General features: G+C 40.2%; 1 protein-coding gene across 9 annotated transcripts in view; it reads right to left on the bottom strand.

Moving 5' to 3' along the window:
• The window catches only part of MBNL2 (muscleblind like splicing regulator 2), a 106,812-nt gene that overhangs the window by 65,887 nt on the left and 28,168 nt on the right, over positions 1–12,757 (bottom strand). For 8 of the 9 annotated variants that reach the window (XM_054272222.1, XM_054272221.1, XM_054272224.1 and 5 more), the window contains exon 2: positions 3,216–4,045. In XM_054272222.1, the coding sequence (XP_054128197.1) occupies positions 3,216–3,389 (174 nt within the window). In that variant the 5' untranslated portion in view covers positions 3,390–4,045. The remainder of the gene's footprint in view (positions 1–3,215; positions 4,046–12,757) is intronic. The other variant, XM_054272223.1, reaches the window with a different exon arrangement.

Genomic DNA, 12,757 nt, shown 5'->3' with positions numbered 1-12,757 from the left:
ATCTTCAAGGATGGAGACACCACAACCTCTCTGGGCAACCTGGGCCAGTGCTTACAGTGAAAAAGTGTTCCCTGACGTTGAGAGGCAGCTCTTGTGTTTCAGACTGTGTCCAGCCCTGTCACTGGGCATCCCTGAGCTGAGCCTGGCTCTGTCCTCTTTGCACCCTCCCCGCAGGTGTTTATACCTTGAGGGGATCCCCTGAGCCTTCTCCAGGCTGAACAGTGCCAGCTCTCTGAGACTTTATTATGACAGGGATGCTTCAGTCTCTCCATCATCTTTGTCACCTTCCACTGGACTCTCTCCTGCAGCTTCCTGCTGGTGCTCTGGTAGTCTGATCCAGCTGGCAGACACTGATAGCATGCTCCCTTGTCTGCCCTGGAACTCTGGAGAGAAGATGGCATGCAGGGGAGCATATGTCCCTATCCAGAACAGGGACTCTTTTGATCAGTCAGTGGGTAAAGGAAAGTCTGTCTCAGAGTCCTGTATCTTGTGTTTGACTGACTTCTAAGGGAGCAGCTGTAACTACCAGGCACCACCTAAATGTAACCTAACAGACTAAAAAAAAATAAAATTGGCTTTTCTGAGTAGAAAGATGTTTATCCAGAGACTCAGCATAATTTATTTTTACAGCAGGTATACCAAACCATGACAGTTAAAAGGCTAAGTTTCCAGAGCTCTAGATGCTATGTAAATAAATGCTAAATAATTGCCTGCATTTAAACTGTGGTTCAATGTTCAGCAAGGAAAATAGCTCTTGTTTTTCTTAAATTAAATTCTGATTTTATCTATAATTCTAGACTATTTTGCTTGTTCATTTACATGAAAAGTCATCCCACTTGTTAAGTGCCAAAGCCTTATTCTGAAACTGTATGATTAACACCAGTACTTCCAAAAGCTACATACCAAATGGGTTTATGTGACTAACCTCAAGTCCCTCAGCTGGCAATATAAGCAAACTGACCTAACCAGGCACACACATTCTTGCTGTGGAAATGTCAATTTACAGGCAGTCTTCTGAATAACTGAGATTATGACTGTGAGGACACCAGACATCACAGCCCAGGGCCCTGCACCCACAGAGGTCCCAAACAGTTTCCTGTGCACAGCAGGATCAGGTAACACTTGGGAATGCACAACTCCAACTCATGCTCAGACCCAAGGAGCTGCAGTTGAAGGCATTGTCATCCCACTATTGGATTTCCCTCAATCTGTAGCAGAGTTGGTAGGAAGAAACCTGTGCTGCTTCAGGCCACAATCTCAATTCTTGCTATAATCCCATCTTTGCCAATTAGCAATTTAACCCGTCAGACTCAACTAGAAGATGCAAGATGGAAGGCACAGGTGCATGAGAGAGGGTGATGATGGGCAGTGGGACAGAGCAGCACCACTTCAGCCACCAGAGCTGGGCTGGAGCGGGCTGACCCTTCAGGATAGATGTCCTCCCACACTAGGTGAAAACACAGCTACTTGCTTTAACTACATTCTTTTACAGGGTTTTGGATTTCTCTCCACTGAGCAATGATGCTGCTTGTCAGTAAATTATCCACTGTGATCCCTCAGGATTTCTCTTCATGGTATTATTAGCTTAGTCTGTGACTCCTGTTTTTATTTGCAGACAATAACCATCCCCGAACAAAAGTCTCCAGCTTGAGTAGCTGGCAAGTCCACTGTGAGTGGCTGGTAGCGCCAGGGAGAGCGATGCTGTCCTCAGGCATCAAGGACAGGTGCATCACTGCTCTGGCCAGCATGATGCAGCAGCAGCACCTCCCTCACTGCAGAGCCACTGTCCTGCCAGCCCAGGGGTGACCGAGTCCTGCTGCTTATCTCCAGCCTCCCAGCCACAGACCCGAGATTTGCAGCACATAAAAATAGTACATAAAACCCCCTTCCACTGAACTGCTTATTTTTTGTAAAATCAGAGTATTGCCCACTTGCTGCAGTCTGCTTATTTAAAAAAAAAAAATCCCATTGGCAGACAACCAATATACAAGAACATCTACAAAGGAGCTGTTAGAGTTTATCGTGCAGTAATCCATGGATTAAGGTCATTAATAGCCCTCTATGACATACTGCCATGACTCCAAAGGTGCTCTTCTGCCTTACAGGACAGATCTACAGAACACAACCCCCTCATAAATATCTCCCCTGAGATACTGTCGTCTAAATCTTCAAAAGAAAAGAAAAAATGAGAAAAAACAGAAGGCAGATGCCTAACACAATATCTTGCATTGCATAAAAAAAAAAGTTATAATGGAAATAAACCACCCTGAGTTTTCTTATCTTTCAGACTGATGTTTTCACAGTAAAAGAGTTGTTGTTAACTGAATTTTTGATCCTCAGAGCTAAACCAGCAAACCAACACATTCTCCCATGCCCAGAAGATAAAGCCAGAAGTAAAACCTTCAAATTAAAATTTGAAATTCTCAATTCTATCCTTTAATTATTTATATGAAATAAGCTTTCTCCTTCTGTTGACATGAGAACACAAATATATCATCATGGAAAACACTGTGTACTCCTCAATTCCCAGGGGGTCATTAATCTTCTTTTATGCAGTACATGAACTGTTTTCACAGAACTTTTAAAAATAGTTTTCTAAAGCATGCCTGATGTCATTGGGAAGTCGAAGAAGCTGATGCCCTAACAATATAATTGCTAAATATCCTCCAAAGAAGAAAATCCCTTTGCTCCTTCTAAACTTATGCTCATATCTGCACTATCCATACATGTAACTACCAATGATATTAATTTATCTGAGTCCCCAATACCAAGAGTAAATAACCCTTGTGTCAAATCTGAACTAATGGATAGGCTTTTCTCACTTATGTTGATCTAAATGAAAAAATCTGCACTCTTTCCATATGATTCGTTTCTTTAGGACTCTGGGAATGGCAGAGTATTGTGCCACTGTGTATTTTCATTTACCAGGAAACAATTATAATTCATAAAATGTACTTGGGAGAATACAATTGTCCTACCAGCTGCAACCAATTCTGCATCCCACAGTCACATGCAATTTTTGTAAATAATATAGTGACATTTGAAAAAAGAAAACCTTAGAAAGAAATCTTAAAAGCTTCAGTAAACAAAGATTATGATAAACAACATTTGTTTCAATATACATCTGACCAGGAACGAATCACTCATCCTTTCCTATTTTACTTTCACTACGATGTAGTAGCATTTTCACTACACATGCGGTTTCTTTTTCTTACCTTTAAGGAATCAAAGCAGGCAATAACTCTTCCATTTTCAACCTGGCAACTTTTAGGGGGGTGTGCAAATTTGCATTCTTCATCAGAGCGTGAACAAGTTCCCCTCTGAAACTGCCTGCACACTTCTAATGTCAGCCATTTTGTGTCTCTTACGGGAGCAACATTCAAAGCCATGATGAGAAGCTGATTTTGAACTTGTAAGTTGCTGTCAGGTGAATTATGCTGAAGAAATTTCCAAAACTAATGACAAAGGAAGGAGGGGGGAAGGAAGTCAGTAAAAAATAACTTCAATTCTAATGGAAAATGAAGTTAAAAAAAACAAACAGTGGGGGACGATTAACGACGTCCAACGCACACAAAGCAGAACAAGCAGAGAAAGTTTATCAGCAAGCAGTCACTCATCAATCATTAAGTCCCGCTCGTAGACTTTAGGCTGGGAAAACACATGCTCAGTCGCATTTCTGTCTGTAAAACACGTGGGTTTGTTGATTGTAATCACGGATGCACTGGTTTAAAGCCAAGGTCCATCAATGCAATGGCACTCCTTGATAGAACAGCAGTCCTCTGATGGTTGCTTGCCGGTATTGATTACACGAGAAAAGCAACGCAGTCATTTGTTCATGTCCCAGGAATAATAATAATAATAATAATCCTTTTTCTGCTTTCAGTTTCCCATCAACTAATTGGCAAATGGAGACAGCTGAGGTATCTTCTGCCAGATGTAAGGTGAAGGCAATGTCTGGCTGGCAAAGACGGGATTTTGAGAACACGGGCGTAGCAGTCCTCGCTCGGAAAAGTGACTTGGCAAAGGCACTTTTTAAGTCACTGACCTGACAAAACAAATACAGCATCAGTTCACGTGCAACTCATTCAAATCAACATTATGAAACCTACAGTCCCTTTTTATCAGATATTATAAACATACAGCCAAAGTTCACTCTTTAAAAAAAAATTTTAAAATATCACCCTCCTTTGTGAAGTTACACGTGATAGGGGAATAACCAGTGGAAACACGTACTGCAGTAATATTCCAGGCAGCAATCCAAAAGTTGGGAATGATTTAAATAGATGAATGTGGCAGACACAATAATTAGGCACACTAGTTGTGAAACAATTCAATCAAATGTGCTTAGTCTCCAAAACTGTATACAAGAACCCGTTTCCATTAATTTATCACTTGGCCCTTTAGACTGTGTTACTACATTATAAATTGTTACTCATTACTTGCTCTTCCTTAGAAACCAGGATGGTAGTATTCTGCTCAGATTTTTTGTGTCTCCCTCTATTTCTCAACAAAAAAGAAACCAAAAAATATAATTCCAAAATTATAGGAAATAAAACCCCTCCAAATGCAGACAATATAGTGAGTTTTCCCATTAACCCAGATGATGTTCCCTAAGGGCTTCATGAAAGGGCTTAACCACCAAGTCACCGTGCACCAATGAGTCCTTTCTAATATGAAGCAGTCTTTATCTAAATATTCTTTTGATTTAATTAGCCTTTGTGTACCTCTGCAAATACATCCTTCAGAATCAAAACATCAGATTCCAATATGGCACTTAAACTGTTTGGGGACTATAAAATACCTAGGATATTTTACAGAAAAACAGATTTGAAAATCAAAGGGTTAGATATTATAAAAATATTTAACCACTAACTAAATTTTATACATAGATAGTGAAATCATGAATACGATGTTTTCTTCGATTTAGCTTCAAAGGAACACAACTTTTACTTTGCAAATACCAGCCAGAAACAGTTGATGGATTATTTTTGTGCATGAAAAAAGAAAAGGGGAAGGACTGGAATAACTGAGATTTTAAAATACGTCAATAAAAATAGTTCTAAAATCACTGTCAGATTTTCCATGTCAGAACAATTACCATTCTGTGCTTGCATTCACTGGCCTTAACTGAAGTCAGTATTGTTTGTTAAGGAAAAATTACTTACACCCAGTTCAGGATCAGATCCCAGTTCTGACTTCTAGGTCTTCGCATCAAAAAGCTTTTCTACTACTTAGCAATGCTACCAAAAGGTGTTTTACTATGTGACCAATACTTCCACCAAAAGTTCCTACTGCTAGCATGAATAAAGGCAACGCAATGCTAATTGCTCAAAATTCAATTTCAAGTCCAAAGTGCAGTAAGATGGGTCTGGACGACACTTAGCTTTACTTGGTCATGAAGAACAACAAGGTGCAAGAGAATCAGTACATTTTGAAATAATTATATGCAATTATAGTAGAGCACATAAATTACAAACTCCTCAAATTAAATATTCCATCAATGTTGTCTGACAGCATCAATGAAGAATGAGATTAAGCTAAAAGCATACAAAGAGGTGAGAAAATACTCATAAGTGATGAAAAGGAAAGAGAGGAGGAAATGCAAGAAGAGCCTCTCCACAAGGGCTTGTTGAGCTGATAGCTTGTTGGGCTGATGATTTAGCTGGCTAAATGTAAAAGAGGAAATACTCTCCCTAGAGCCACACATTCCAATTCAGAAATGTCAGTAGCGGTTTTCAGTAATAGATGTAGGAGACAGACGGAAATTTTGGGAAAAGGGTAAATGTTATACTGCACACTGCTGAAAGTCACAAGCAGTAATACTCTGCAGGGCTGCACACCATAAAATTGACAAAGTTGTTTCTCAAGTAGTAGGTGTTAAGACTGAAAAAAACCAGACACAGCACGTGGCAGCAAAGCAAACAGCACACAGTATAGAAATGGCAGTAACCATGGTTTTTAAAAAAGAAGTGCACAGCAGAATCACATACAAGATTTGTGAGACTACAGCAAGAATTCCCACCAAAAAGCATTTGGGGGTGCAGGGTAGAAGAGTGAAACACAGTATCATCCTATTTCTTACCCTCATACTACATGAAGATTTTCTAAAGAAAGGAAAGCATGAAAAGTTTGTCTCTAAAATCCATGTCTTGTCCAACATAACAATGCAACGTGATTTCTCAAGAGTCATCAAATGCCTCAGGACTTCCTACTGGTAAAAACTCAGGAGACAGAACTGAGTCCTGTCTCCTTTCTGAAGGAGGCCATGCCTTCAGCAGGAGGCAAGTTCAAACATGGTGAAGATAGAACAATTTGGAGTGCTTTATCTCTACCACTTACATGACCTATGCGTTCACAACCACATGCTAGGCAGCTGTCATACCTCCTCTGCCCATCACCTGCACCAGGAGGATGAAGGAAGAGATGCCACCTTGAAAACCTCAACATGAGGGACACAAAACGAGGAGGAGGGAGAGAAAAGACAAAGCAGAGAATAAAATTATTCTTCTTGGAGAAGTCAAGAAAAGTAGAATTCAACACATGAGGAAAGTGCTCAAGAGAAGGAAGAAAATGGGAGAGGAAGGTAGGAAAAGGAAATGGTTGGTTGTGAAACTGAAAAGAAGGGAGAGACTTCATAGCAAATGGAGAAAGGTGGAGAAAGGCTGTGAACATTGGAAGAGAGAGGCACAAGAGGAAATTTTAGAAGGAAAGCAGAAGAGACTGTGGTTACAGGGAAAAAACTCCAGCAGTTTGAGTAAACAGGGAAGTAAATAAGGGAAATGAATGGAATTTATATAAGAAATTAAAACAACAATAACAACAATAATCCTCAATAAAATGCCTGCAAGGTCACACGCCATTGTTAACATCATGGTTAACCCTGACCTTGCGTGTTGCAAAACCCACCCATCTGGAGAAAACCAGTGGATTTTGCAAATGCAAACTTTGCTCCTCTTCCCACTATTTCTAATTGTGTCCCAACATATCAGCTGAAGTTAGCTGTCCTGACAAGACCAATGGTACCTCACTGGCATAAAGCCCTCAGCACGGAGTGTCCCTTATCCTGGCAGAAGATTTTGTTTGCCTTATGGTTTTGTTTAGTTGCTTTGTTGTTATTACCATTAATGATTCCAACTCAAGACAACACCCACCACTGTAGCTAAACAAACTATCAAAACTTACAAACAAACAACTGAGCTGCAAAATATTCTTACTGAAGATGAAGGAAGTACTTAACATAAGAGCAAATTATTTTTGTCTTTTTACAACTATTATTGTTTATTTTCAGTCTCTCACACAGTTGAATCAATGGAATTGATCAAAAATTCACACGTACAAATGCAGTTTTTTGTAGGTTAAGTGAAATGAAATTCATGGACATGTATTTGTAAAAGTTATTTAGCTTTGGATCCCTTTTAAGATAAGCATCAATTCCCTTTCACAGAAAGCTAGCAAGGCATAGGACTAGAAGGCCTTTGTCATGGTTAAGGAAAAAAAAATCCTTTTAATTAGTAGACAAGACAAAGCACACAGACACTAGAAGCCCAGAGAAAAAGTTCTCAGAGAAATACAGGGCAGCCTCATATTTGAGAACTGCAAGCAAAAACAAAGCCCTGCCCTATTATGAACCAGCTGGATCTTTCAGCTGGAAAATAGGAGCTCTTACTATCTACAAAATATGAGTTGCTTTGGTACAGTTTTACTTATCAGCCAGATTATGTGGCAATGGATTATGCAGTATCTGTCTAATGGTGAAGCTGAGACTTCCTGGACATGACATACTCATGCTCCAGTAGGTAACACGTAGTAATGAGCAACCCCATCTCCAAAAGTCATCTCTGCAGGTGATGACATCCAGTAAAGGAGCACAGTCTTTTACACAGTCTCACCACAGATATCTAGAGGAACCACTAAGTCCACCCAGAAGGTGTTAAAACAGTTTTACACTTTTTGAGGTTTAAACACTCTGTATTATTCATCACATTAAAATCTTCAGTAAGAGATGTCAACACTGGGGCTCAATTTGTTGCTCCTACTGTCAAAATTTATCAACATGATCCATATATTTCTTCTATAAATATACCAGAAACGTAAGAATTAAAAAGTTAGAAAACCCCCAGTTGTACTTAAAGGGGACTGTGCAGTTTGAAGCATATAAGCTCTTCTTTCCCAGACAGAAGAGATGTACTAAATATACTTAGCCAAGTACAAGTTTGATAATTCCTATTATTATACAAGTTTGATAACTTGTAAACAATGCTCTGTTTTAAAGACAAGGACCCAAAAAAACAAAACAAAAACACTCCTCAAACCCCAGAGACTCACTAAGCTGTGAAAGCAAGGTGAACCTTCTCTAGGTCACTAGCAAGGAGAAACATGCTGACTTACAGACTACTGCCCAAATTCAGTTAAACACATGACCTCAGGTGGGAAAAACCTTCAGGACCTATCTACAGCCACCACAAATGACCTGCTGGATACTCCAATGCCAACACAATGCATTGAAAACTCCCTTTTCAAACCCAGCACACATATACTGCCACTCTTCAGGGACAAGCTGCTTTCTCATCCAAATGTGAGCTCTTTTTCAGGAAAACCAAGGTCAACTCTCTAACCCCAGGGAAACAATTTTAAGCCGTTGGCCCAAAGCAGGTTGCTTCTACAACTTTTATCCATTTACACATAAACAAAATCTCATGTTGCTTTCTCACAGAAAATCATGTCTTAAATTCCAGAAACTTTTTAACAAAGAAACAATAACAATGACCCTGCAGGAGACACCAGGCCCAAAGAGTTAAATGTCAAAATTTTAAGGTCTGGCTGGAAGCTGGAAGAAAAAGAAAAACAGGCTCTGCCCTTAGACAGGGTTAACCATAAGCATCACTAACTTCACATCCCACAGCACAAGTTCAACAGTGTCTTGACCACATACTACTTTGACTCAGATTCTCATGATGTTTCTTTTTGTTCAGGAAATAAACTGATCTATAAGAAAAAAAATAGTTTAGCGATTTCTTTCAACCTGGACTTACTAGTTTTGAATCAATGATTTTACCTGGGTCAGATGATGTGGAACAAAACACAACCATCTCCAGATGCCTCAGGACATCTGAAAACACAGATTAACCAATGTGCCCCACTACACAGATGCATCCTCAGACTACTGACAAGAATTGTGTTCCTTCAAAAAGCTGCTGCTTCTTCAGCAGTTGATATATTTGCAAAGGAAACTAGTTTTGCATTTCACTATGTTTACAGACAAAACCAGTGGAAGGATTCTCTGCATAAGTGTAACTCATAGGAACGCTTCTGTAACCAGATCAAGTTACGTATCCTGAACATAAACAATGGAAATACAGATATTCGAAGACTGACAGATACTGAACTCTTATCCTTATTCCAAGAAAAGGCATTCAAATCTCACTAAGTCATACCTCTTGTTTGCAGCTGCATAGTGGACTCCACTTTCAAATCATTCAGGACACAGACATATGTTTAGAAGACACTGGCAGGTGCTTTAGTCCAAAAAATGGTGGAAATTTGCTGCCGTTTTTCAATTAAACCTCATCCTTATGCTCTTAAATGTCCTTTCCCCCCCATTGATTGCACTTTAAATAGCATTCAAGGCCTCCAAACAGAAGATAAGCTGCCCACTAAAGGACAGCCACAACCCCACAGGCTCACTCCACTGTCACTTTAAATGCCAGCTACTTGCCATTTCCTCGACTCGCCTGTGAAGTTCTCTCTTGAGCTCCCCCAAACTCCCTGCTGAGGAAAGCAAGACTGCAGCTGAATCCCAGGCTGGATCCATTCTGATCTGCCTCATCAGGTGTAGAGCGGCACAGCAGCACAATGCCCCCTGCCTCGCACGTGCCAACTCAACAGAGACATGGCCACTGGCTCACATCCCACTCCAAGGGAGCAGGGAGCAGAGCAGACAGGACAGGCACCCCACCTGCAGCAGGTCTGGCTCCTCTCTGCAAGCACCTTTAGCTGCAGTGCTGTATCCCACAGGATATCCTCCCTGTCCCTGGAAAGCAAGGCTGGCTCTCAGGCACCACGTGCTAATTTAAGCCTATTCCTCACTAGCCAATACAAACAGGATCCTACACCAAAATATGCCAACATGAATGAAATAAAAAATAAAATAATTTTACAGGCAAATAATGTGACAGTCAGCATGCTTGTTAATCACATTTGAATAAACTACATCTTAAAGAAAGAACATGCAAGAGATTCTCCTGTGGTGGATAGGCTTTTCTCATCCCATCAGCTTTCCAAACTAGGGAAACAGGACCAGAAGTGATGCCTCAGTACAGAGGTATCATTCATCAGTGAGTACTGTGCCAGCTTTGTGTTCTTCTCTTTAAAGCAATGTCTCATATTAATATTTTTTATATGCACACTTATTCTAGATATCTACTAAGACTGGACAATGCACAGTAGAGTTTAGGAGTGTCGGCATCGTTACGTAAAAAGACAGCATTAAAACCAGAATCAGGCTTTTGGCTCTCCTCCGAACTATTGTGGAGTCACAAAAAATTATAATCCCTAAATTCAAGAAACAAGAGAAAACAGGACAGGTTTCCATGAAACATCATCCATTCTTTGATGGCAAATACAAATGGGAAATCTTTCTCTCACCATAACATTTTTAAGAAGAGCCATTCAACTACATTCCACTTTAAGATGTTAAGCAGATCCCATGTCACACTGAGGAAACCAGTATTGCTCAAATGAGGAAGAAGGGAAGAAGCCAGAACTGCCATATCTAGGAAGCAGCCCACTTGTTTGATCAGGTGGCTGGTAGCCAAAAATACTAAAATTCTAATCCTGGGTCTTGTATTAATTCAACATGAAGCAGCTCAAGTCAGAAGTGCCAGGACTTACAAAAAAGACATTATTTATTTTATTTGCTTGACTTGGAGATCAACTATTGCAACATCCCTTTGCCTGTTACACAACCAGCAATGAACACTTGTGAACTGTAATTCAGATGAACACTTTACAGAGCATAGAGACAATCCTAACTATTTTAGTTAAGCTGACTGAAGTTCAGGCCAGGGACAGACTAGAAAACATCAGTCTGCTTTATTTAAACTGAGCATGACCTTCAAATCAGTTTTGCTAAATGAGCCATATTTTCCTTGTCACGATCACTAATGTGCCAGGTTCAGGCTTTTTAACATGTCCCTCCCTATTTACAGCATGGCAATGAGCTTCTTGTTAAAACCTGCCGCTTCCCTTTGAAGCTGGCTTTACAATATACTAACACTAATGTCCTTTGTCCCTGGGGAAGTAGGTGAGGAGGAAGGTGTACCACTGACTGTGAAACAACCCACACAGCCTGGGACCTTTTCAGCAACCCACTGTACTACTTTGCTAATGGACCGTGAAATATTTCTGCTGAACTTTAGGTCAGTGGATGACTACAGACCACAAGAGTATTTTCAAAAATCAAACTGCTTCGAAGTCATGCTGGAAAAACTAATGCTTATTATGCTTCAGTTAAAGTGCGATTGCAGTTTCTTCTTCTAGCAAACTAATTTTGTTCTTATTCTAGTCGTCCTCTCTTGGCTTGGACCTTCTCACAGTTTTTAACTTAAACACTTTCTAAGTCCAAATTAACCTGATTTTTTCCTCTATGTGCATGAATTTCATACACAAAATTCTGTTCCCACCTTGACAAGAGGGCAAAAGCAATTTCTGTTTCTGTGCCTCGGCAAGAAGAGTTAATCATCCCCGGCAGCAATGACGTTACCACTTGGCCTCTTGTGGACACAAATGTTTTGCTTTTGGCAGAGTGAAACATGTAATAGCTATTAATCAAACCCAATTCCCCAGGAAAGGGTACCCCAGTGCATTAGGAGCTTCCACTCACACCCAGCAGCAGACATGCATTGTATTTATGTTTTTTAGGACTGTAAAATATTTATAGAAAAGTGTGCTTATGTACTATGAAATTTTTACAGACTGGCATGGAAGGAACGTGTGATCAAATGACTGTTGTCACCTGCCAAAGGACTGATAACATGCTGTTACACAGGAGCACAGTCTAAAGGAGCTCAGGCTGTTTTTTCTATTTTCTCTAGTCCAGTTTTGCTCTAAGCCAAGAAGGCAGAACTCTTGCTGAGGTATTTATGTGACAAACAGCACCCCTTTGCATTGAAAGACAAGGATAAGTCTGAATAAACCAAAGACTGTATGTAAATTAATGACATGTTGAATTCACAAGCTGCACATGTTTTAAGATAGCCAACAGCATTATTAATAATATACTCCACAAATTACCCAGCTCTGGGAAGTTGCATGGCACATCCAAACCAAGCTCCTAAGGTGAGGGCAGCAAGAACACTACCTAATGCTATTAACTCCAAACTGCCTCTTAAGTGCTTAACCCATCCTGCTGAACATATCACACTATATTCAAGCAGCATCACCATTCTGAGAAAAAACACCTGCATTCCTGTGCCATTTCCTCCACCTTTTACCTGAGTACAGAATAACAATACACAAAAGGATGACCCTAGCAGATGAGCCAAAGAGTCCATCTTGCCCAAAATGCAGCTTGTGACTATGACTTATACTAGATGTCTTCAGAAGAGTGCAGAACCAGGGCAGGCAGGGCATGATATTTCCATGAATTTTCTCCCAACAACCTGTAACTGATGTCTTTGCATTTAATAGGTCTCACTGAATTTTACTTCCACGGATTTCCTCAATCCCTTTTACAAATGCTGCTGTCAGAAATGTCCTT

This window comes from Melozone crissalis, unplaced genomic scaffold, assembly GCF_028551555.1.
Source record: "Melozone crissalis strain CALT ecotype California unplaced genomic scaffold, PUWL_Pcris_2 ptg000013l_1, whole genome shotgun sequence".
NCBI lineage: Eukaryota > Metazoa > Chordata > Aves > Passeriformes > Passerellidae > Melozone > Melozone crissalis.
The sequence above is the reverse complement of the archived record's forward strand: the minus strand, read 5'-3'. Positions and strand labels throughout refer to the sequence as shown.